The 22906-nt window shown below is 36.8% G+C and overlaps 1 protein-coding gene across 1 annotated transcript in view; it reads left to right on the forward strand.

Moving 5' to 3' along the window:
* CHMP4B (charged multivesicular body protein 4B) overlaps nt 1–22906 on the forward strand; it is a 62431-nt gene that overhangs the window by 33391 nt on the left and 6134 nt on the right. Inside the window, exon 2 of the mRNA XM_074292428.1 lies at nt 22357–22534. Coding sequence (XP_074148529.1) covers nt 22357–22534 — 178 coding nt within the window. The remainder of the gene's footprint in view (nt 1–22356; nt 22535–22906) is intronic.

A 22906-nucleotide genomic window follows, 5' to 3' on the forward strand; every position in this document is an offset into this window, starting at 1 on the left:
TTATTTCTCTAATCAGCAGTCTTAGAGCATTTTATCATGCTCTTTCATAGTTTTGATTTCTTTTTGTGAAAGCTACCTACCTTGTTTATATCCTTTGATTTGTTTGTTTATCAATTGGGGAATGGCTCTTTTTATAAATTTAACTCAGTTCACTATTTGAGAATGAGGCTTTTTTTTTTTTTTTTTTTTTTTGCTAAGGCAATTTGTTAAGTGACTTGCCCAGAGTCACACAAGCAGGACATGTTAAATGTCTGAGACCAGTTTTGAACTCTGGTCCTCCTGACTGTAGAGTTGGTGCTCTATCCACTGCGCCACCCAGATTGCCCCCCTGTAAAATTTTTTGGTTGTTATTTCATTTGTGGTACCTTTTACATTTTTAAATATTTTCCCCCAATTACCTGTAAAAATTTAACATTCATTAAACTTTAAAGTTTCAAATTCTATCTTCTTTTCTTCCCTCTGATATGATAAGCAATTCGATTATAGGTTATAAGTGCGCAATTATTGAGAATATTTCCATATTATTTTGTGTGGGGAAAGACTTGAACAAAGCAAAAAAAGAGAGAGAAACAGTAGGTTTTGCTCTTTATTTAGATACCATCAGTTCTTTATTTGGAGGTGAGATAGCATTTTGAATCCTTTGGAATTATCTTGGCTCATTTATTGCTGAGAATAGCTAAGTTGTTTATTACTGTTACTGTTACTGTGTACAATGTTCTGTCTGGTTTGCTCACTTTTAGTCTCTATCAGTTTAGATAAGTCTTTTCAGGTTTTCTTGAAATCATCCTGGTCATTTCTTATGCCTCAATAACATGCTATTATAATCATATATGTGTTACCGTTAGCAAAATGTAGCTTTCTTTATTATCCCTTTTAATTGTTTGATTTTGTTTTTTCTTTGTCTGAGGTTATAATTACCACTCCTTGCCTTTTTTGCTTTGGCTTATTCAAAAATAGATTGTACCCCAACTCTTTATTTGAAGTTTGTGTGTGTGTGTGTGTGTTTGTTTCAAAGTGTGTTTCTTGTAAACATACTATTTGATTTTGTTTTCTAGTTTATCTCATGTTAACTGTTCACATAATTACCATGTATTTCCCTCCATTCTATTTTCTTGTTTATCCTTCTCTCTTTTTCTCCTGTTCCTTCTCCAAGTTCTATTGTCCATTGCCTTCCATAATTTACCTTCCCTTTTTTCATTTTCCCTTCTAGTATCTCTTATCCCTTTCTTTTCCTAATACTATTTTATTGAGTTAGATAAAGTTCTAAGCCAAATGTGGTATGTAAGCATTATTACTCATTCCCCACCCATCCCCACACACTCTTCTTTTTCCCCTACAATGTAAAAGCTTTTCCTTGCATGCCTCTTTTATATGAGAAAAATTTCCCCATTCTATTTCCTGTTTCTTCTTGTATTACACATCCCTCTTTTTCTTTCACTTTTTTTGGGGGGGAGATCATTCCAACATAATTGACTCATAGTTATGCCTTTTGTCTAGTGAGAAAGTTCTTAGAAATTACAAATATCATCTTCCTATGTAGGAATGCAAATGGTTTAACCTTATTGTATCCTTTATGATTTTTCTTTGCAGTGATTTACTCCATGATTCTCTTGAGTCTTGTACTTGAAGTCATTTTCTTTTTTTACTATTAAAAACATTTGTTTTTTAATTAAAATTTTTTCAATTAACAAGAATTTTTTTTCTTCCTCCTAGTTCCCCATGAAAAATAGATAAATAAAAAGAAAGTCTTGTTACAAATATGAATAATCATACCTTAAATTCCACATTGACCATGTCCAAAAAAATATATTTTAATTTGAATTTTGAGTGTATTACCTCTTCTGATGATATGAAGCCTTCTTTATCATTAGTGCAGTGGAATCACGACCATTCATTGCATTGATCAGAGATTTTAGGTCAGTCTTTTTCTACAATCTTTTAAGTCTTTTGTACTTTGTACTCCTTTCTTTTTCTTTCTTTCTTTCTTTCTTTTTTTTTTTTTTAAAGCAGTGTGGTTGCAAGTACAGATTGTTTTCCTGGTTCTATTTAATTTACTTCTTCAGTTCCTGTAAGTCTTCCCATGGCTTCACTGATATCATCCTCATCACCAATAATTCACCAGTGTGGTCAATTACATTCATATACCATAATTTATTTAGTCATTCCCTAATTCATAGGCATCTTTTTTAGTTTCCATTTGTCATCACAAAGACTTCAAGGGTAAAGTCAGATTTTCTATTAAGCTCTGGCTTTTTCATCAGAAATGCTTTTTCTCTATTTCATTAAATGTCCATTTTCTTCTCCTGAGGAATTATACTTAGTTTTCTTAGGTATGTGATGTTTGACTGTAATCCTGGCTCCTTTGCCATCTGGAATATCATACTCCAAACACTCTAAGCCTTTAACGTGAAATCTGCTAGATCTTGTGTTATCTTTACTGTGGGTCCACAATATTTGAATTGTTTGTTTCTGGCTGCTTCAATATTTTCTCCTTGACTTGGGGACTCTGGAATTTGACTATAATATATCTGGAAGTTTTCATTTTGGCATCTCTTTCAAAAAATGATTGGTGGATTCTTCCCATTTCTATTTTACCCTCTGGATCTTACAATGTCAGGGCAGTTTTCAACAATAATTCCTTGAAAGATGATCTCCAGGCCCATTTTTTTATCAAGACTTTGAAGTAGTCCAATAAATTTTAAAATTTGTGGTGTTGTTTTTAGAGCTAGTTCTAAAGATCTGCAAGCTTTTGGTGCTTCCAAGGTGAGGTGATCCAGGGAGAGAGGTGTGATCACTGCTCTGTTTTTCGCAGGAATGGTCCCTGTTACTCTGCAGCTTCAGGATCAAGTTCTCCTTTCTACCTTGGATTGTGACCAGGACCCTTGCTCCCTTGTGACTGACCACAAACACTCCTCTCTTCCCTGGAGTGTTGCCCCAAACTGCATATGGACATTGGACAACAAAGTTGTCTGTCAGTGCCCAGCTGCACCTAGTTTCATTAAAGGGTCCCCTATAATCTCTTTCTGATCAATTGTCTGATTCCCTTAGTGTCTCTGGGGTGAGAGCTCCTACAATAGCTGCTTCCTTCTCTTATAGCCTCCACTGCCACACTTCCAAAGTCTTCACCTAATGTGTGTGTGCTCTGAACAGACCTCCACCCTCCAGCCACAGATTTGTGTTAGCCACAACCTAAGTTGACACAGATTGAAAAACTGTTTCACTCCAACCTTTTATTGGCTCTGCCTCTCCAAAATTGGATTTAAGGCATTATTTTAAAGTTGTTTGGAGGGGAATATTGAGAGACTTTAGCTGCATTGCTGTCTGTACTCTTTGTTTGGTATGATTATTTTTGCAACTTTTACTGAGTAATGCCATAATGTTCCATTATGCTTTCGGCAGCATTTGAGTGCATATGTTTTTACACATTCTATTATTTTGTTATTATTTTTTGCTTGTTTTATGGGTGTGATAGCTCCAATTTATATTAATTTGCTTCTCTTTATTATTGAGTTTAACCATTTTGGAGCATTTAGTGACTATTAATAATACTCATCTTTTAAAAATGGTATATTCATTGCTTTTTGGTGATTAATATGTTGTGAGTAGAGTTAGTTGACACTCTTTTTTAAAAGTTCCATGTGCATTTTATAGTGATTTCATAGTTTTGGAGAATGTTGCAGTAGGATACTATCCAAAGAGTGAAAAATAGAAAGTAATCTAGGTCAGTGAGTACATAATGACTTGTTCAAGGTCACACTTTTTCAGTATGTGTCAGTAGTGCAACATGAATTCAGGTCTTCCTTAAATCAAAGCTGGCTTTATATCACAACACTACTGCTGCTTCTCCTGTTATATCTTTTGGTTGCCAAATTCTGACATTTTTTATAATCCTTCATCTTATTTTTTTCATGTTTTTCTTCTCTCTGATTCAGCCACTGCTACCAAAAGCCATTTCTGAATATACAATGTGTTTTTATTTTCTAGGGCAAAGAGTTAAAATACTAGCAGCTGGCTTGAGGAAACTTAATAAAAGAGTCCCAGCCTTTTTTTTTGTGAAGAAAAGTTATTTTCCTTGAAGATTTCAGACTCTGCTGGAGACACAAATTAGAGAGAACAAGCTTAGGTCTTGTTCACTCTCCTCCAGTTGAGGATCTTGGAAAAGGGGGAAAGGCATCCTAGACTTAATTGCTCTATTAGGTAAAGTATTTTAATTTAAACCCACTACTAGTTGGGGACATTGCCTTGAATTCTTAACCCTTTTGTCTTTGCTCTCTGCTTTCCTCCTTCCCTCTTCTTTGTCTCCTGCTAATTCTAACCTCTCTCCCCATCCCTTCTGATCATGTCCCTATCACTCTGCGTATTCGGATCCAATGTTTCTAGAAGGTTTGTACCTCCCTTCCCTCTTTCCAGGGCTGCTGCCCAGAAAGATAGGATGGTAGTTCCTGCTGTCTACCCCCTCCCCTTCCCTCCAGTGTGAATGACCTGCTTTTGTCTAGATGGGTCACTCTGTACACACCATACATTGAAAATTAGGAACTAGGTTGTCATTTCTGCTGCCAAAGCACAAAAGCTGTATTAAACAAAAGGGGGTCTTATTGGCATTAGTTCAGCTGGAAATGGTGAAAAGGAAAGCGATTTGGAAGAGAAACAGTGCATTCTAGCCTGGGAACGGAAATCAAATGGCAAACCCTTCCTTGCCTTCAGATTCTCAGGGTGAGGGAAAAAATTGTGTTTGCAGTTACTTTTAAATGCTTTCCACAGCCTCTCTAACGTGAGACTCTCGAGCCTGACAATAGTCATCCACCCAGCTCTTTCCAGTGACTAAGCCTAGATTTTCTGCACAAAGATAGGGCTGAAGTCATGTTGAAAAGAAGGCAATTCTGAGATTTGTAGAAAGTTTTATTGTGGTTAAAGAGCTGGATGAGCAGGCCCAGATGTCTTTTCTTCTCTAACAAAAAGTCAGAACAATTGTTATAAGATGATTATTGGGTGAGGGAAATAAGAAAATCCTGTAGAAAAAACAAGTAGCCTCAATCATATCCATATTGGTTTCCAAGTCAGGGGTGAGGGGTGACCCTTTAGTCCTTTCTGAACTCTCCCCTTTGATTTCATCCTTTTGAGAGCAAGTACCAATAATGTTGTACTGGCCAACAACTGTGGTGGACCAGATCTTTTATTCATTTACAGTCAGCCACAGTGGTTAGTCAGCATTTCAGTTCTTATTGATAATTTAGTCTTAAGCACATAGCTTCAATTAAACATACTATGACTGGAGGTATTCCCGCCTCATTCTATCTCTTTACTTGGTCCTTTCCTTTTCCATAGCTTCACATTTCTCTATCCATAAATTTCACAATCTTTCCCCCTTGTTTGCATGTTTTTCTGATGATCTCTTTTATATGTGGGGCTGTATATGATTCTTTTCTATCATTCTATTCTGGCTCTCCTCTCCTCTTGTTTCCCTGATTTTTTTCTCTTTCTCATCAGTTTCTTGTCTCCTCTCTCCCTTTTCTCTGTCCCTTTTCTCTTTCTCTTTGAATTATAGATTTAGAGCTAGAATAAACCTCAGAGATCATATCTGATCCAACTCCTTCAAATGTACAGATAAGATACAATAAGATGAGGTCCAAGAAGGAGATTAGGCAACTTGCCTAAGAACATACCTTTAGTTAGGATTGGAAGCAGGTCTTTTGGCTCTTCAATCCTGTTCTTTCCTCTTCCCTCCTCTCTCTGTTCCCAGTCTTCTCCTAATTTCCCTTGACTCTGTTTTCCCATTCCCCCATTCTCCTCCTCTGAATGTTTCCGCCTTCCTTGGCCTCTCCCTAATTACCTTATTTTCCTCTTTCCTTTCTTCCTTTCAGCTCTTCCTATTTCTTCTAACTCTTAAGAATCATTGTTTAATGATCAGAATACTGGATCTGGAATCTAGAAGTTGGATTCACATTCTCCCTTATTTATTAGCTATTAACCTCAGTTATTCAGCAACAGTTAAATCTTTCATCCCTTATGTCATTGTCCTAGATGATAGAGATGCACAGGGGGAAAAAAAGAATAAGTACCTGCCCACAAGAAGGCTATATTTTACCAAGGAAGGCAACATGTACTATAAAGACTATACTATAAAGAGTATATAATCAATACAATTATCATCAGGAAGAAACCCCAGATGTAAACTTCGAGAAGATTTCATGAAAAAAGTGAGGAAACTAGAAATTCTGAGAAGTAGAGTTTAGAAGGGAGTGCATTCTGGGCATGGAAACAAGCCTGTGTAAAAAGGAGTATGGAATGTTCCCTGGAAGGAGCTGCAGGGCTAGTCTGGCTACGTTGAAGGGAAGTAATGGATATGGAAGCCTAGAAAAATAGCATGAAGCCAGATGACCCTCAGTGGCTTTAAATGACACAGGAGTTTGTATTTGATCCTAGAGGTAACAGTTTGCTTGTAGAGTCTGAACAAGGAAGTGACATAAAGAAGGTCTATGTTTTAGAAATATCACTTTGGCTGCCATAAGAAAAGTGGATTATAGAGGGCAGAGATTTGTCAGGAAGACCAATTAGAACATCCTGGGTAGAGATAATGAGACCTTAAATGAGAGCAGTAGGCTTGTCTGGGGACCAGTTTACGTCTTTCACTTAAATTCTTTGGGCTTTAGTTAAAATGGGATATCACTCATACTAGCTTGCTAGCAAGATTGTTTTTAAGAGATACTTTGAGAGTGTCCTTGTTTCACCTTTTTCCCCCTGCCTAACTTGTGAGCACTTGCCCTGTGTGAGTTCTCCATATTTGTGTGTGTGTGTGTGTATATATATATATATATATATATATATATATATATATTTTTTTTTTTTTTTTTTTTTTTTTTTTTTTTGGCAAGCGTACATCTGGCATTCAAACAGTGTGGTCAACCCAATGGAGTTGTGCTCTCTGAAGTAGAGTTGGAATGCTTGACAGTTTAGTTCAAGAAAGGACCTCCGTGTGTGGTATTTATCCCGCCAGGTGATTTTCAGAATTTTCCTAAGACAATTCAAATGGAAGCCATTCAGTTTCCTGATATAGTGCTGAAGTATTGTCCAGATTTCACAGGCATACAACAATGAGCTCAGCACAACAACTCTGTAGACCTTCAGTCTGCTAGTCTAATACCTCTTATCTCCCATACTTTTCTTTGGAGCCTCGCAACACTATGCTAGCTCTGGCATGTGTCAATTTCATTATCAATATCGATGTGAACTTCAGAATTGAATTGTATGACATGGGAGAACACGGTGTATTATCAAAGAAGGTGCTGTGCTTTATGATCAAAGCAGAATTGAATTAGCCCAGAAGAAACTCAGATGATTCAGGCTAGTTCCAATGGTCTTGTGATAGAGAGCCATCTGCATCTAGAGAGAGGACTATGAAGACTGAATGTGGATCACAACATAGTATTGCTTTTTTCTTTCTCATTTTTTTTCTCCTTTTGTTCTGATTTTTCTTGTGCAGCATGATAGAGGTGGAAATATGTTTAGAAGAGTTACACATGTTAACCTATATTGGATTATTTGCTGCCTAGGGATGGGGGAGAAAGGAAGGGAGGGAGAAAAATTTGGACACAAGGTTTTTCTTTTTTTTTTTTTTAATTTTATAATTATAATTTTTTTGACAGTACATATGCATGGGTATTTTTTTTTTTTTTAACAGCATTATCCCTTGTACTCACTTCTTTTCTGAATTTTCCCCTCCCTCCCTCTATCCCATCTCCTAGATGACAGGCAATCCCATACATGTTAAATGTGTTACAGTATATCCTAGATACAATATATGTGTGTAAAACCAAATTTCTTGTTGCACAATTCCCAGTGTTCCTTCTCTGGGTGTAGCTGATTCTGTCCATTGATCAACTGAAGCTGAATTAGATCTTCTCTATGTTGAAGATATCCACTTCAATCAGAATATATCTTCATACAGTATCATTGTTGAAGTGTATAATGTTCTCCTGGTTCTGTTCATTTCACTCAGCATCAGTTGATGTAAGTCTCTCTAAGCCTCTCTGAGTTCTTCCTGCTGGTCATTTCTTACAGAGCAATAATATTCCATAACCTTCATATACCATAATTTACCCAACCATTCTCCAATTGATGGGCATCCATTCATTTTCCAGTTTTTAGTCACTATGAATAGAGCTGCCACAAACATACATACAGGTCCCTTTCCCTTCTTTAGTATTTCTTTGGGATATAAGCCCATTAGTTAGCATTGCTGGATCAAAGGGTATGTACAGTCTGATAACTTTTTGGGCATAGTTCCAGATTGCTCTCCATAATGGTTGTATTCTTTCACAACTCCACCAACGATGCATCAGTGTCCCAGTTTTCCCACATCCCCTCCAACATTCATCATTATTTTTTTCCTATCATCTTAGCCAATCTGACAGGTGGCAACACAAGGTTTTTCAAGAGTGAATGTTGAAAACTATCTTTGCATGTATTTTGAAAAATAGAAACCTGTTATTTATTTAAAAAGACAAAACATTTTATTGAAAAAAAGAAATGTGAAATGCTTAAACTTAGAGAAGCTACTCAAAATGTTCATAGGGACTATTTGTGTCCAACCTGTGGCAGAGCATTCCGAGGTTATATTGGTCATATCAGCCAGTCAGATTCTAGAGTCTAACTTGATTTTAACATAATGATTTTGAGAACACAGGACAACAATCAAGGTTGTTAAATGAGGCTTAAGTGAGAATATGTGAATTATTTTAACATAAAAACTATATATAAATGCAGCTATTTTTTAAAAATAGTTTTTTTATTTGTCCAAATACATGCAAAAATAGTTTTCAATATTTCACCTTTGCAAAATGTTATGTTCCAAATTTTTCTCCCCTCTTACCCAAGACAGCAAACACTCCAATATAAGTTAAAGATGAATGCAGCTATTTTTTTAAAATTTCATTTATTAAATATTTTCCAGTTATCTTAAATTTTTTTAAACATTGGTTTTAAAGATTTTGAGTTTCAAATTCTTTCCCTCCCTTCATACTCCTTGGGCCCTAACCTTTTGAGAAGGTAAATTATCATTTATATACATGAAGTCATGTAAAACATACTTCCATATTAGTCATGTAAATGCAGCAAATATTACTTTATTACTGTTTTACACAGCTTTTCCTTTACTTCCTTTTTCTTCCATTTCTTATTTCTCTTACATTATTATACCATGGATGCTTGTTTTTTATTTTAAATGTAGGTGAGTAGAACTTTTAAAAATAGGGGAAATGTAAACAAGCTGTTTTTCTTGTAGTGGCTTTCTATTATCTTTTTACTGTGGGTCAGTGGCCCTTCACTGATACTGAGGCTTTGCCAGCCTTCCTTTAATTATCCCTCTGAAGAGTTTGTCTCTGGCTGGAGATTATAGTTTCCTAGGAATTGGCAAGCATCACTTAGAATAAATATTTTCTTATGTTATTTATGAGCTAAAGGTAATTGCAAGATGTAATTAAAATTTACCTCCCAAAGTGCAGCTCTGACTGTATCTGATATAGAGTGGTTTTAAAAGCATAATTAATGGGGAAAAAAATTAACCCTTCCCACTGGGGGGAAGGAAATATATATATATATATATATATATATATATATATATATATATATATATATATATAGGATTTGAATTCACTATGAGAGTTCTGTTTTGGGGATTTAATAACTTTCATCTATTCTTTCTATACATATACACATATTAATTAAATATTCTCACAGCAAACTCTAATAGTCCAATAAAAAAAATTCTGCTTTAACCATATGTAAAAATTCATTCTAGATTTTATTAAGTTCATTATCTCTCTGGAAGGAGACTCCATCATGGGGCAGTGGAGAGGCAGCTAGGCCAGGAATCAGAAAAGTCTAAATTCAAATTCAGTTTTTGATACTTATTAGGTATGTGATCTTAATTTCTGCCTCAGTTTCCTATTCAATAAAATTGGTTGTTGTGAGTATAAAATGAGATAATTGTAAAGCACTTAGTTTTACTTTTATGGTTTCACTTAAACAGGAATTTATATAGTTCCAGGTACATAGTATTATATAAATATTAGCTGCTATTGTTAGCATTGCATTAATCAGAGTCTTTCATCAGTTTATATATTTTCTGGTATATACTTTCAAATTAGTCTGTTATATGACATCAGTCATCTCTAGGCCTTAAGGCCCTTAGGTCAAGGGTTGCATATATGACTTTTTGTGCCAAGAAAAATGGAGGATCAGGGGACTTGACTGGGGAAGAGTAGCTTTCCTTTATGACCTCCAAAATCCAGTTTTGTTGTTACTGAAACTTAAGATTATAGTAAATTTCTTTGTGCTTTCTCTTCTCTTTCCTAGCCTTTGTTTTATAAATTATGTATTTAAAAAAAAAACAAACTTAATATTTTTTCCCATCATTAAGTAAACACAATTTTTAACATGTTTTTTATTTTTATTTTTATTTTGAAATTCTTTATCTCCTTCCTCTCCCTCTTCCCTGAAGGCAAGCAATTTGATAAAAATTGTACATGTGAAGATATGTTTTGTATATCTGCACATTAACCATGTTATGAAAAAAGTCCCCCCCCCCAAAAAAAAACAACAACAAACAAACAAACCCAAGAATGCAGTTTAAAAAAAAGTATCCTTCAGTCCCCTTCCATTCTTTCTCTGGAGGATATATACCAGAAGTCCTTTGGAGACCTTTCACAACTTCCAGTGCCTCAGAATTGATCTAGGAACAGGAAAGCAGTTTACCAGCACAAGAGGAAAAGTGTCTCCCTGGGCAGGAGGAGGGCAAAGTCCAAGGGTGTCAGTGGCGGCTGCCACCCTCACAGCATGAGGCCTGTAATAAGGCTCCAAGCCTGGGACAGCAATCCACCAGCAAGGCCCCACTCTGGCAAAGCAGCCCCCTTGACAAGTGAGAAGTCTGTGTAGAAGGTCCCACTCCAACCACCAAACTGCCACATGTCTCCCCCCCACTTCCCCAGCACAAGCCACCAGCAAGGTCTTGACCCCGTTGCTTACCAGTAGTAAAGCCTTATGTTGGGGTTTACCAGCCAAAAAGCCCTGTTTCCATAGCAACTCAGCAAGACCTCACCCTTCCAGCTGACCAAAATCTCTCCTTTTGGGCCAGACACCTGAAAAGACTGTTACCAGGCCAGCAGCTAAAGCCCACACCCAGGGAAGGCCAACAGGGAGGCATTCCCCTCCCCCCCAAACAAGCTAGAAGGGAAGCCTACCTTTCAGGGAAAGCAAGCGGCTAAGCCCTAAAGCCCAATGAAAGTCAACAGTAAGATCCAGAACCCTAGCATGAAAAGCTTGGGACAGTACAGATCCAAGTCACCAAAAAGGGAGAAAATTTAGCAAAAAAAGAGCTTGGCTATAGAAAGTTATATGGTAACAGGAAGAATTAAGGCATAAACTTAGAATTATCATGTCAGAATGGCTACATTTGAAACCTCAAAGAAAAATATAATTTAGTTACAGGCTAAAGAATTTCTGGAAGAGCTTAAAAAGGATTTTAAAAAGCAACTTAGAGAACTAAACATGTGCAATTCTAAATGTTTCCATATTCATCATGCTGTACTAGAAAAATCAGATCAAAAGGGGGAAAAAAATGAGAAAGGAAAAAAAAAAAACCACAAGCAAACAACAAAGATGAAAATACCATTCAGTGTCCATAGTTCTTTCTCTGGATGTGGAAGGCACAGTCCATCACAAGTCTATTGGAATTACCTTGAATCACCTTATTGTTGAAAAGAGCCAAGCCCATCACAGTTGATCATCACAATCTTGTTACTGTGTACAATATTCTCTTGGTTTTGCTCACTTCACTTAGCATTAGTTTAAGTCTTTCTAGGCTTTTTTGAAATCTGCCAAGCATCTAAATTTTTGAAGGAGAAATTGAGTAAGTTATAGTAGGAAAGAGATAATAAAACTATTTTAATGGGGAAACCTCAGCTCTCCTCTCTCAGAACTATATAAATCTAGCCAAAAAATGGACAAGAAGTTAAATTTTGGAGAACAAAATTCTGAAAAAGTTAGGTATACTGGATCTCTGGAGAAAATTGAATGGGAATAGAAAGGAATATAGCTTTTTCTCAGCAGGATATGACACCTTTAGGAAAAAAATAATCATATATAAGGATATATGCAAACCTCACAATCAAATGCAGAAAAGCATTCAAATAGTAAAGGCATGCTTTTCAGGTCATGATACAATAAAACATTCAGTAATGGGTAATAGATTAAAAATTGATTGGATATTAATCTAGTCCCCCAAAACAAGCAGGTTGAAGGACATCTGGAAGAACAAAAACTCAAGGATATCAAGGGAGGGAGAAAAATTTGGAACACAAGGTTTTGCAAGGGTGAATGTTGAGAAATGTTTTTGCATGCATTTTGAAAATAAAAAGCTATTTTTAAAGTATAAATTCAAGCTTGATATCCAGAAAGCAGACAAAACTTTTTAACAATTGCAGCTGTCCAAAAATGGAATGAATAAGTTGCTATGGGAAAAGGTGAATTCCCTTTTCATTGGAGGTCTTCAAGTAAGACTGGATAATCACTTATCTAGGTTGTCGTCTAGTAATAATTCCTTTTGTGTATGGGTTTCTGTCTTTATGTATGGGTTGAACTAGATGACTATTAAATGAAGATCCCTTCCAGTTATAAAATTCTGTGACTCTGTGACTACCAGTTTTTGAGCCAGAGGAGTGTCACAAGAAAATCTAGTTGCATGAGTCTGTTGAAAAAGTTGAAAACAGACATTTAGCCTGAAAAAGAAAAGTGTGAAGAGGAAATATAGTCATTCTGAGATATCTGCTAGCCAGAAGAAGCAGATGACTGACTTCAGAACACAAAGCTGGGACTATGTCAAGGTTACAGTAAGGAATATAGATCTCAACCTAGGAAAGCATTTCCTCACAGAATTCTCTGGAAACAGACTGGACTGACAACTGAAAAGGTGAACTCAAGTGGAGGCTGAATCATTGGCAATATTGTAAGGGAATTGTCTACTTCAGGTAGTAGTACTTGACCTAGAATGACCTCTTAGGTCTTTTCCAATTCCTAAGATTCTTTGATTGGACTTAAAATAAAATATGATAGACATTTCTTAAGCACTGATTATATGCCAGGCACCATGCTAAGTCCTAGGGATTCAAATAGAAAAAAAAAAGTAACTAACCCACAGTCCCTGCCCTCTAGGAGTTTATAATCTAATGGTAGATGACACCACACAAAAGGAAACTGAAAGGGGGAGAGGGCAGAGGTACCTCTCTTCAAGTGGGGATCATGATGATGGTGAAATCAAAATAGAGCAGTCTAGCTAATAGTAATTGAAGAGCTGATTGTGCTTCTGGAATTTCTTTAAAGGGAAGCTTTGGGAATTTCTTGTTCCCTCCTTTAGTCCTCCAGTCCGAGGGACAGAGGGAGCCAAGGATCCTGGTGTGGTAAGAGTCACAAAGCTGGAAGACATGAAGAAGGTTTTCTCAGCACTTACTTAGTCCTCTCTGTATGCTAAACATATACTTGAGCACTGTGGGCAAATGCAAAGGAAACACAAAGTTTTTCACTGTCAGGGAAGGCAGAAAAAATACATCCAAAAAGCATTCAAAGAAAGCAGTTTTACAAAAGAAAATAGAGTAGTGTGGATTGTCTCCATAAGATGAAGGCTTCTTGCAGTACTATCTTCTGTCATTCTTTATTCCAGCTAACTTAACCACTCATATTTTAGAAACTTTCACTTATGTTCCTCATTCATTGCAAACTCAAGAGTGTATGACTGGCTTCATTTCTTGAGCATTTAAGTTGCAGTTTGGAGGTTTGTGTGAGTGTATTACTTTGGTTCCTGTATCTCATTGACTTAGCAAAACAAAGTGTTTTCTGGCAAGTATGGTTGGTTAGATAAACAGGCATGACAGAATGCCCATTTTGGGCATAGTACAGAGCAGTGGTCCTCAAACTTTTTAAATAGGGGGCCAGTTCACTGTCCCTCAGACTGTTGGAGGGCTGGACTATAGTAAAAACAAAAACTCACACTCTGTCTCCGCCCCATTTGCCATAACCTGGCCGGCTGCATCTGGCCCAAGGGCCGTAGTTTGAAAACCCCTGGTACAAAGCATCTCAAATAATGAAAGTGATAATCCTTTATATCTGCCTACACTTTGTTTTTTACAAAGTGCTCTGGTAGACATTCTCATATTTTTGTTGTGATCCTGTGTGGCAGATAGGACAAATATAATACCATCTTACTGGTGAGAAAATTAAAAGTAGAAGATGGGTTTTTACCTGCTGCAAATCTAGCAGAAATCAGAGCCTAATTGAATCTGTCTTTGGTCTTCTAGTCTAATGCCCACAGCTGAAATTCACCGTGGAGATTATCTAGTAATAACACTTCATATTGATGTAGCTGTTTGTGGCTTTAGAGAGTTTTGCATTCATTATCTTATTGGAATCTCACAACACCTTGGAGTTGTAGGTAGTAGAAGTAGTAATATTTTCATTTCACAAGTTAGAAAAGTTAGATGTTTGATATGATTTGCCCAATATCACATAACAAATTCATGTCACAGGCAGAGCTAGAACTCTTGACTTCTAGTTATTTCAGTTCAGCAGATAGTTCAGTGCTCTTTCCATTACAGCAGTTATATCTTTGATTTTATAGATGAGGAATCAAATTTTTAAAAAAATGATGATGTATGTCTGCTAACATTTTTGTGCTACTTATAGTAATATTTGGGAGTCTGATTATCAAGCCTCTTCTTACTTTGTGCCAACTAAAGTGATACTAAGATATGTTTTTCCCTTTCTAGAATTTTACTGCCTCACTTGAACAGAGTAGCATCCTACTATATTCCTTCTGCAGTTGATGATAAAGTTGGCAGCATCTCCAAATCAATTCTTCTTGTCACTTACAAACATTTGTTTTCCTGTCACTAAAGTGCTGTAGTTGAGACTCTCCTCTCCAGGCAACAGAGAGCAAGTTAAGGTAGCAGAGAAATAGAAATTGTAGAGAATGATGCTGTACTGAAAAAATCCAGTCAGCTCACGTCCAGTCCGACCTCTCCAGCTGTGTGGGAACAAATACAGCCTTGTCTCTGAATGTTTTTCCTAGTGTTTGTTAAGAATGAGGTTTTCCTCCCCTTGTGTGAGCCTTTGAAACGTGTTGTGTTGGGAGGGGATTTGGAGCCAGCAGGTGGATAGATCTTAGCATCTGGGCCAGTCTCAGTTTCCACTGACAATGTTTCTCAGGAATTACATATTCCTCAGACTTGCTTTCTGCTGCTGCCTTTTTAGCACTAAATAGCATCAGAAATAGATTTTAGAGCTGTAAGGATCATTAAGTTTATCTGGTCCCATTTCTCATTTTATAGAAGAGGATTTTTAAAGCGAGCCTAATTGACTTAGTCATACAGATAAAGATATGCTAGAGCTGGGATTTGAACTCAGAAGCCTTTAACTTGAAATTGAGTATTCTTTTCACTGTATGGTGGTGCTGCTATTTCCTTTCCAATAAGAATGGACATTGTGTAAAATGGAGAGGCAAGAGATATCAGAAACACTGAATTCTGGAGGCAGGAGACTGCATCCCAGTTCTTGTCTTTGCAATTAACACACACCTATCACCCTGGACAGATCATTTTCCCTTATTTTTATGTTTCATCACCTGTAAAAGAGAGATAATAGCTCTGCCATTTTGCCCCCTAGGTATGTTGTATGGAAACTTCTCTCCAAATCATATAGTGCTTTAGAAATGAAAACTGTTCTCTGTAAAAAGAGGATTGGACTAAATGATTTCTAAGATCCCTTCCAAGCTTCATAATTCTGTAATCTATGAATTTTATAGGAGTACCTTTTATGTGATCTTTAGGCTTATGTAAGCTGAAAATTTCATTCAGGCCTTCAATAAAAATTTATTCAGAAGTTTTTCATAATGTGGGAAGGGATGACAAACACTTACTAAACACCCACTATGTTCACTGTTCTCTTTCTATATATATATACTTATAAATATGTATATGCAAAGCACATAATTCATCCTGCACTTTTAGATTTGAAAGAAAGTTATGCTATTCCAGTCCCAACTTTTTAGTATAATCAGTCTTCTCTTAAGTATAGCAAACATCTTTGCTTTTTATTTTTTTTCCTCTCATATCACTGAAAATTAATAAAGGATAAAGATTAATATCACTTTTCAGTTATTTTATTTGTTTTTCATGAGCTTAAATTTGGCTTACTAAGAGTGTGGAAAATTAATTGAAATAGGTTTAGGGAAAAGAATTTTCCATATCACATGGAGAATTGAATTTGTGTAAAAAAAAAACCTATTCTCAGCCACAGCAGTAATTTCTTGGAAGTCTCTATTCTATTCTGTTAGTCCTGGCACATTATTGTGGAGCAGTGCTTAAAAATAACTGTCTTGGTTCCATGAAAGATTCTTCAATCCTTGTGGGAAGTTAACATTTTTCTTTGTTAGCTCTGGAGAATTGGAGGGATTTTTTGGTGGTGGTTGTTTTTTGCCCACACAAACAAGGTAGAAACCTATGAATGTCTTGCAGTTCTTATCCTGACACTATAAAATGCCTGGTGATTGGCAGACCAGAGCAACTTTTATTGGCTGATCTGGGAGAAAAGAGGTGAGTTTATGCTGCCTGTTCCCCCTTAGTCTCAACTGTGCCTGCATCCCAAGGCTGATGGTGTGGTAATGGAGTTGGGGCAAGGCGTTTGTGAATTTTAGATGAAATTTTAAAATCCTGTCAGCCCATATTGAAAAATTGTGTATCTTGAAAATGTTATTTTCTGTGGGAGACTTTGAGCTTTCCCTATAATGGTGCAACTTGAATTTAGATACCTAAATATCATTAAAAGGGAAATTTTCTAGATTAAAATGCAGATTTCTGAAAAATAACACGAAAGGGAGCCTTTGTAACCTTAATCCCAGTTCATTGATGGCATGTTTTCTAATCCTGTTCCTGTTAGTTGGCCTTGCCTGGGTAAGAATTTCCTATCCTGTTTTCCACTTCTAGTTAGGCAGTTAGGTGGTCCACTTGATAGAATACAGGATCTAGCAGGAAAACTGAGTTTAATTTCATCCTCAAACACTTCCTGGCTGTGTCATCCTGGACAAGGTGCTTAACATCTACCTTAGTTTCCTCAACTGTAAAATGGGGACAGTAATAGCACCTACTTCCCAGGGATGTTATGAGGATGAAATGAAATAATATTTAATATTTGTAAAGTGTTTAGCACAACATATGCTTAATAGATGCTTGTTCCCTTCCCACCCCCATTTAATGGAGTTTAGACAAAGGTTGGGTTTTTCAAAGAGAATTTTGCTTATTAGCAAAAGAAAAAGAAGCAAAAAAATAAACAAACCAAAAAAAAAAAAAAAAAACCAGACATTGGCTAGACAAATTATAGGTATCTAAACTTGAGCTATTCTTAATCTAGCCAATATGGCCAACACAAAATCCTAGGCTAACTACTAGCCACATATTCCCATTCATTTTTGCCTAGCTTTACCATGTGACTAGATCTTGTGCACACTGCCTTGAGAGGAAGCTAGACTGCTTTTTCTTGCCTGTGGTTTTATCCTAATTTCCTATTGCCTTCTGCTTATAAGCTAATCCTGTGTCTGGTTTCTCCCTAACCAACTTCTTAGGTTGGAACTTCCTGACTCTGTTAGTTCTCAATCTTGGGCCTATCAGTTTCTTCTTCCTTGTCTATTTGGGAGGCAGTTGTGAAGAAGAAAGAGCTGGATATATCTCCTGGGCATCCTGGAGAATCAGTCGCTAAGGTTTATTCAGTATCTTCAATTGGTCACTTATTCCAGGATTCATATTACTGGACTTGTGTGGAACTTCTTTTTATGTGTGTGTAGACTTTGCCTTCTTGCTTTAATTCACAATATTATTGGGAAAGTAGTTTCAGTGCTTTCTTTTCCTTCCTCTCTCTACTGCTGATGTTCAGACAAATTCAGTTTGATTACTTTCTCCTGCCCTCTACTCTTCCATTCATTCCCTTCTATATAGCACTTTTAAAAATCACTTGAGTCTATCTTTGCCATATCACCTTCTAGAAGATTGTTGGCTTCTGTAAAAAAATTTTTTTTCTTCATAGCCCAGAGTAGTTAATAGAAGACTGAAAATCTCTTCATTTGTTTATTTTCTCTTGCTTTGGTAACAAAATGTTTTCTGAGCCCCCTAGAATTTGTAAAATTGTGCTAAAGATGTGGGGATATAGTAGTCAGCCTATAAGCATCTATTACATGTCAGGTAGAGGCAGATAGGTGGCTTTTAGAGGGAATAGAGCCTAGAGCAGGAAGACCCACGTTTAAATTTGGACTTCCTAACTACTCACTGTGTGAGCCTGCACAAATCTCTTACTTTGTGAAGGACAAGGCACTGGCAGAGCACTACAGTATCTTTGTCTAGAAAATCCTATGGATAGTCTGGTCCAGTGATTACAGAGAGTCAAGAGCAACAAATGTGCAGGTGCTGTGCTAAGTGTTGGGAATACAAAGAAAGGGAAAAGACAATCCTGCCCTTAAAGAGCTCACAATTTAATGGAGGAGACAACATCCAAACAACTGTGTACAAGCAAACTGTGGTCAGGATAAATAGGAAATAATCAAAAGAGGGAAGGCACTAAACTTGAGGTGTGGGAAAGACTTCTGTTGGTGGGATATTAGCTGAGACTCAAAGGAAGCCAGGGATGTCAGTAGGTGAAGGTGAGAGTGGGAGTGTCCTGTTTGTGAAACAGCCAGGAGGCCCCAGTCATTGGATGGAAGATCAGATGGCAGGGAATCAGGTGTAAGGAGACTGTGGGATGGCCAGCCTAGCAGAGTATGAAGGGCTTTGAGCTCCCAACAGAGCCTTTTATGTTTGATCCTGGAGGTGATAGGAAGCCAGTGGACTTTACTGGGGAGGCTGTGTGATGTGATCAGATGGAGCCTTTAGGAAGATCACTGGTAGAGGATGTGCTGAAGCAGGGGAGAGACTTAAGACCAGCAGGCCAGCCAGTGGCTGATGCAGTCTAGGGCCTGTACTATAAAAACAGTACAAATCACAATTTCTGCCATCTTCCCAGAACTTGTAGATTTGGAAGAAATAAAATAATAAAATGTAACACCATAAACATTTACTTCAGTTCATGCTGTGTATTGAGCTAGCTCAGGGTAAGGGATTCTGGGTGCTTGACTAAGAATTGAGATCAAGTTCAAACACTGGCTGTTTGACCCTGGGCAAGTCATTTGACTTCTTGTGAAGCCTCAATTTCTTTATCTGCAAAATAAAAATATTAATATCTCATAGGTTTTTTATGAGGTTCAAGTGATATACTATGTGGAAGGTGCTTCAGAAGTGGATTATAAATATCATTTGTGAAATAGCTGTGACATATAAATAAATGTAATTCACAAAATAGTTCACTGATACAGCACAAAGTTGTTATATGTAGTTACAACATTCCTTTTATGGCTTTTTTTTCTATGTTGATAACAGAGGTATCAACATGGTAAATGTTGATGTCAGGAGGACTTGGAGTTGATTTTTCTGTTAACTAGCACCAACAATGCAGGTGATTAGATTGTTTTGCCTCCTGCCAAAGCTGTCACTAGAAATTGACTTGAGTGACTCAAGAGCTGGGTTTGTTTGCATCTGGTTTCAGCTATTCCATACTGCACATCCAGCACAGCTGGAGATCCTTGGGCTCTTTGCCTCAGGCCATGGGGAAAGAATGGGGAAGGTTGTGCTGCTGAGGAAGGAACCAGGACTCAGGACTGAGAGGTGCAGGAACAGCTGAGTTAGCCCCATTGTCCCCTCATTATTTCTCTGCCTAGTGCAGAGGTATCCTACTAGAATTGTCAAGGGCATGATGATATATATGGAGTTTTAGGTTGCATGTTTCCCAATTCCATCTAACCTTGAAGGGAAGCATTCCTCCTACTGTACTATGTTATATTGATGTTAGATTTTTTGTTAAAGTGGTAGTACTAGGAATTATTCTTTAGAAAAGGAATTTATTTTTGTGAATTTCTATTCTATATTAGCTGATTCCTTGCTGATTTAATACTTTTATAGAAAATGCCTTATTTATTTGCCTATTTACCCAACTTTAGAGTTTTTTAACTCACTCTCTTCATAGTCTATAATAGATTGAGAAGTCATGTTGATTCCACCTCCATAGCATCCATTCCCTCCTTTCCACACTTATAATCAGTACCCTCATTCAGGCCCTTATCACCTCTCATCTGGAATACTTTCAAAGCTTTTTAACTAGTCTTTCCAGTTTATCTGAAGATAAGTCTGACCTTATCACTGTCCTATTTAAAAAAAGTTTCTGGTGGTTGGGTAAACTATGGTATATGAATGTTATGGTTATTGTTCTGTAAGAAATGACCAGCAGGAGGAATACAGAGAGGCTTGGAGAGACTTACATGAACTGATGCTGAGTGAAATGAGCAGAACCAGGAGATCATTATACACTTCAACAATGATACTGTATGAGGATATATTCTGATGGAAGTGGGTATCTTCAACATAGAGAAGAGCTAATCCAATTCCAATTGATCAATGATGGACAGAATCAGCTACACCCAGATAAGGAACACTGGGAAATGAGTGTAAACATTTTTTGTTTTTCTCCCCAGGTTATTTTTACCTTCCGAATCCAATTCTTCCTTTTCAACAACAACAACAACAAAATTTGGTTCTGCACGTATATATTGTACCTAGGATATACTATAACATATTTAATATGTATGGGAATGCCTGCCATGTAGGGGAGGGGATGGAGAGAAGGAGGGGAAAATTCGGAGCAGAAGGGAGTACAAGAGATAATGTTGTAAAAAATTACCTACACATATGTACTGTCAAAAAATGTTATAATTATAAAATTAATTTTTAAAAAAGTTTCTGGGCTTCTTATTGTATTTCCAGAATAAACAAATGCAAATTCCTTTTTGGCACTCAAATTCTTTTACCTTAGAGTTTAGGGTTCATTCTGTCTTTCTCCTCCTCTCATGATATCTATACATATTTTCAATCAAACTGACTGCTTTCTGTTTTCTATATCTGAAATCCCATTTCCTGCTTCTGTGTTTTTGCATAGCCAGTCCCTATAACTAGAATGAGTTCCTCCTCACCTCTGCTTCTTGGACTGACTTCCTTTAGAGTGTCACTTCCTATCCAAGACCTTGCTGGATTATTCTTCTTTCCCCTCCCCTTCCCTAGTCATTAGTTCTTTCTCTTCTTTATCCAAAAAATTTGCTTTGCATTTATGTAATATTTACTTATATGCATACATGTTTCCCCCAATACTATGTAAACTTCTTGAGGGCAAGGCCTATTTTGTCTCTTATCATCCAAAAACCCAGAGCCCAACACCATTCCTTGTTCATGGGAGGCACTTAATAAATGCATATTAAATTTTTAAAAATTATAAAATGATATAAAATTAACTTTCAAAAACATGTATAAAAGGCCCTAAGCCTTTAGCTTTTAACAAGGCATAACCTAATAAGTTAACAAGCAAAGAAAATGCTTTTGTTCCACATCTCCTTCCAGGCCTTTCTGAAGCTCTGCCACCTTCTGGGCCCATAATCATCTTCATCTTTTAAATTCATTTATTTATTTATTTATTTTTTTATCACTGCTTCTCTCTTCTCCCTCTCCCTTATGCAAAATCAAAACATGGTTTGCAGTCCAAAATATGGATTGCAAAGCCTTCTGCTTCTCCTCTGTTGCTAACCTTGAAGGATAACAGAAGGAATCAGTGCCCTAATCACATAGTAGCCTTCTCCCCTGCCTCTTCTTTTCCCCTTTTCTCTGCTTGCTTCTCTCCTTTTTTCCTTTTCTTCCCTCCTCATATTCCCCTAGCCCTTTTTTCCTTTCCTCTTTGTTTTCCATAGTTGTAGTCAATAGTTCTGTTAATTTGATCAATAGCTAAGTAAGATCTTTACCTGACATTTTTTCCTTATTCAGCTTTGTCACAGGTCTTTTTAAAAATATAGGCTAAGGAAGTTATATCTAATGATTTCCTCTTATCTGTGTTTCTATATACCTCTTAAAATAAATGTCAGTAAATTTGTCAGATATGATTTTTGTCTCATAGAAGAAGATAGTGGACAGGGAATTCACTTTGAGGGCTTAATCACGATATTTTCATCTGATTAAACAATACTTTTTTTCCATCAGTGCTGATTTTAGTATAACTTGAATAAAGAAACAAAAAGGTAATCTAAGTTTGGACATATTTTCTATAGCTTTTCCCCTCACAGAGTCCTATTGAATAAGCTATAATGTAGCCCTTTTAGGTAATTTTTTTTTCAAGCTTTATTTTTTTTCCCTTATTCAGCTGCCCTTCAAGCACTGAAGCGCAAGAAGAGATACGAGAAACAGCTGGCTCAGATTGATGGTACATTGTCGACAATCGAATTTCAAAGGGAAGCCCTTGAGAATGCCAACACTAATACTGAAGTACTCAAGAACATGGGCTATGCTGCAAAAGCTATGAAAGCTGCCCATGACAACATGTAAGCCACTCATATGAGCAGTGATAGATTCAGGAAGTCTTTTCTGTTCCCTGGGTCTCCATTTCCTTATCTGTAAAATAAGACAGTTGGGTTAGCTGATCTTTCAAGTCTCTCCTAGTTCCAAAACTCATATCCTTAAACTGTCATATTCCATAATTTATCCAGCATTGTTGAGCAGAGTTCTCAAGCATATCCCTTAACTTAATCTCCAAGCCTTTTATTTTAACTTTTTTTTTTTTTTTTTTTTTCCCTGAGGCTGGGATTAAGTGACTTGCCCGGGTCACACAGCTAGAAAGTGTTGTGTCTGAGATCAGATTTGAACTCAGGTCCTCCTGAATTCAAGGCTAGTGCTCTATCCACTACACCACCTAG

This window comes from Sminthopsis crassicaudata, chromosome 2, assembly GCF_048593235.1.
Source record: "Sminthopsis crassicaudata isolate SCR6 chromosome 2, ASM4859323v1, whole genome shotgun sequence".
NCBI lineage: Eukaryota > Metazoa > Chordata > Mammalia > Dasyuromorphia > Dasyuridae > Sminthopsis > Sminthopsis crassicaudata.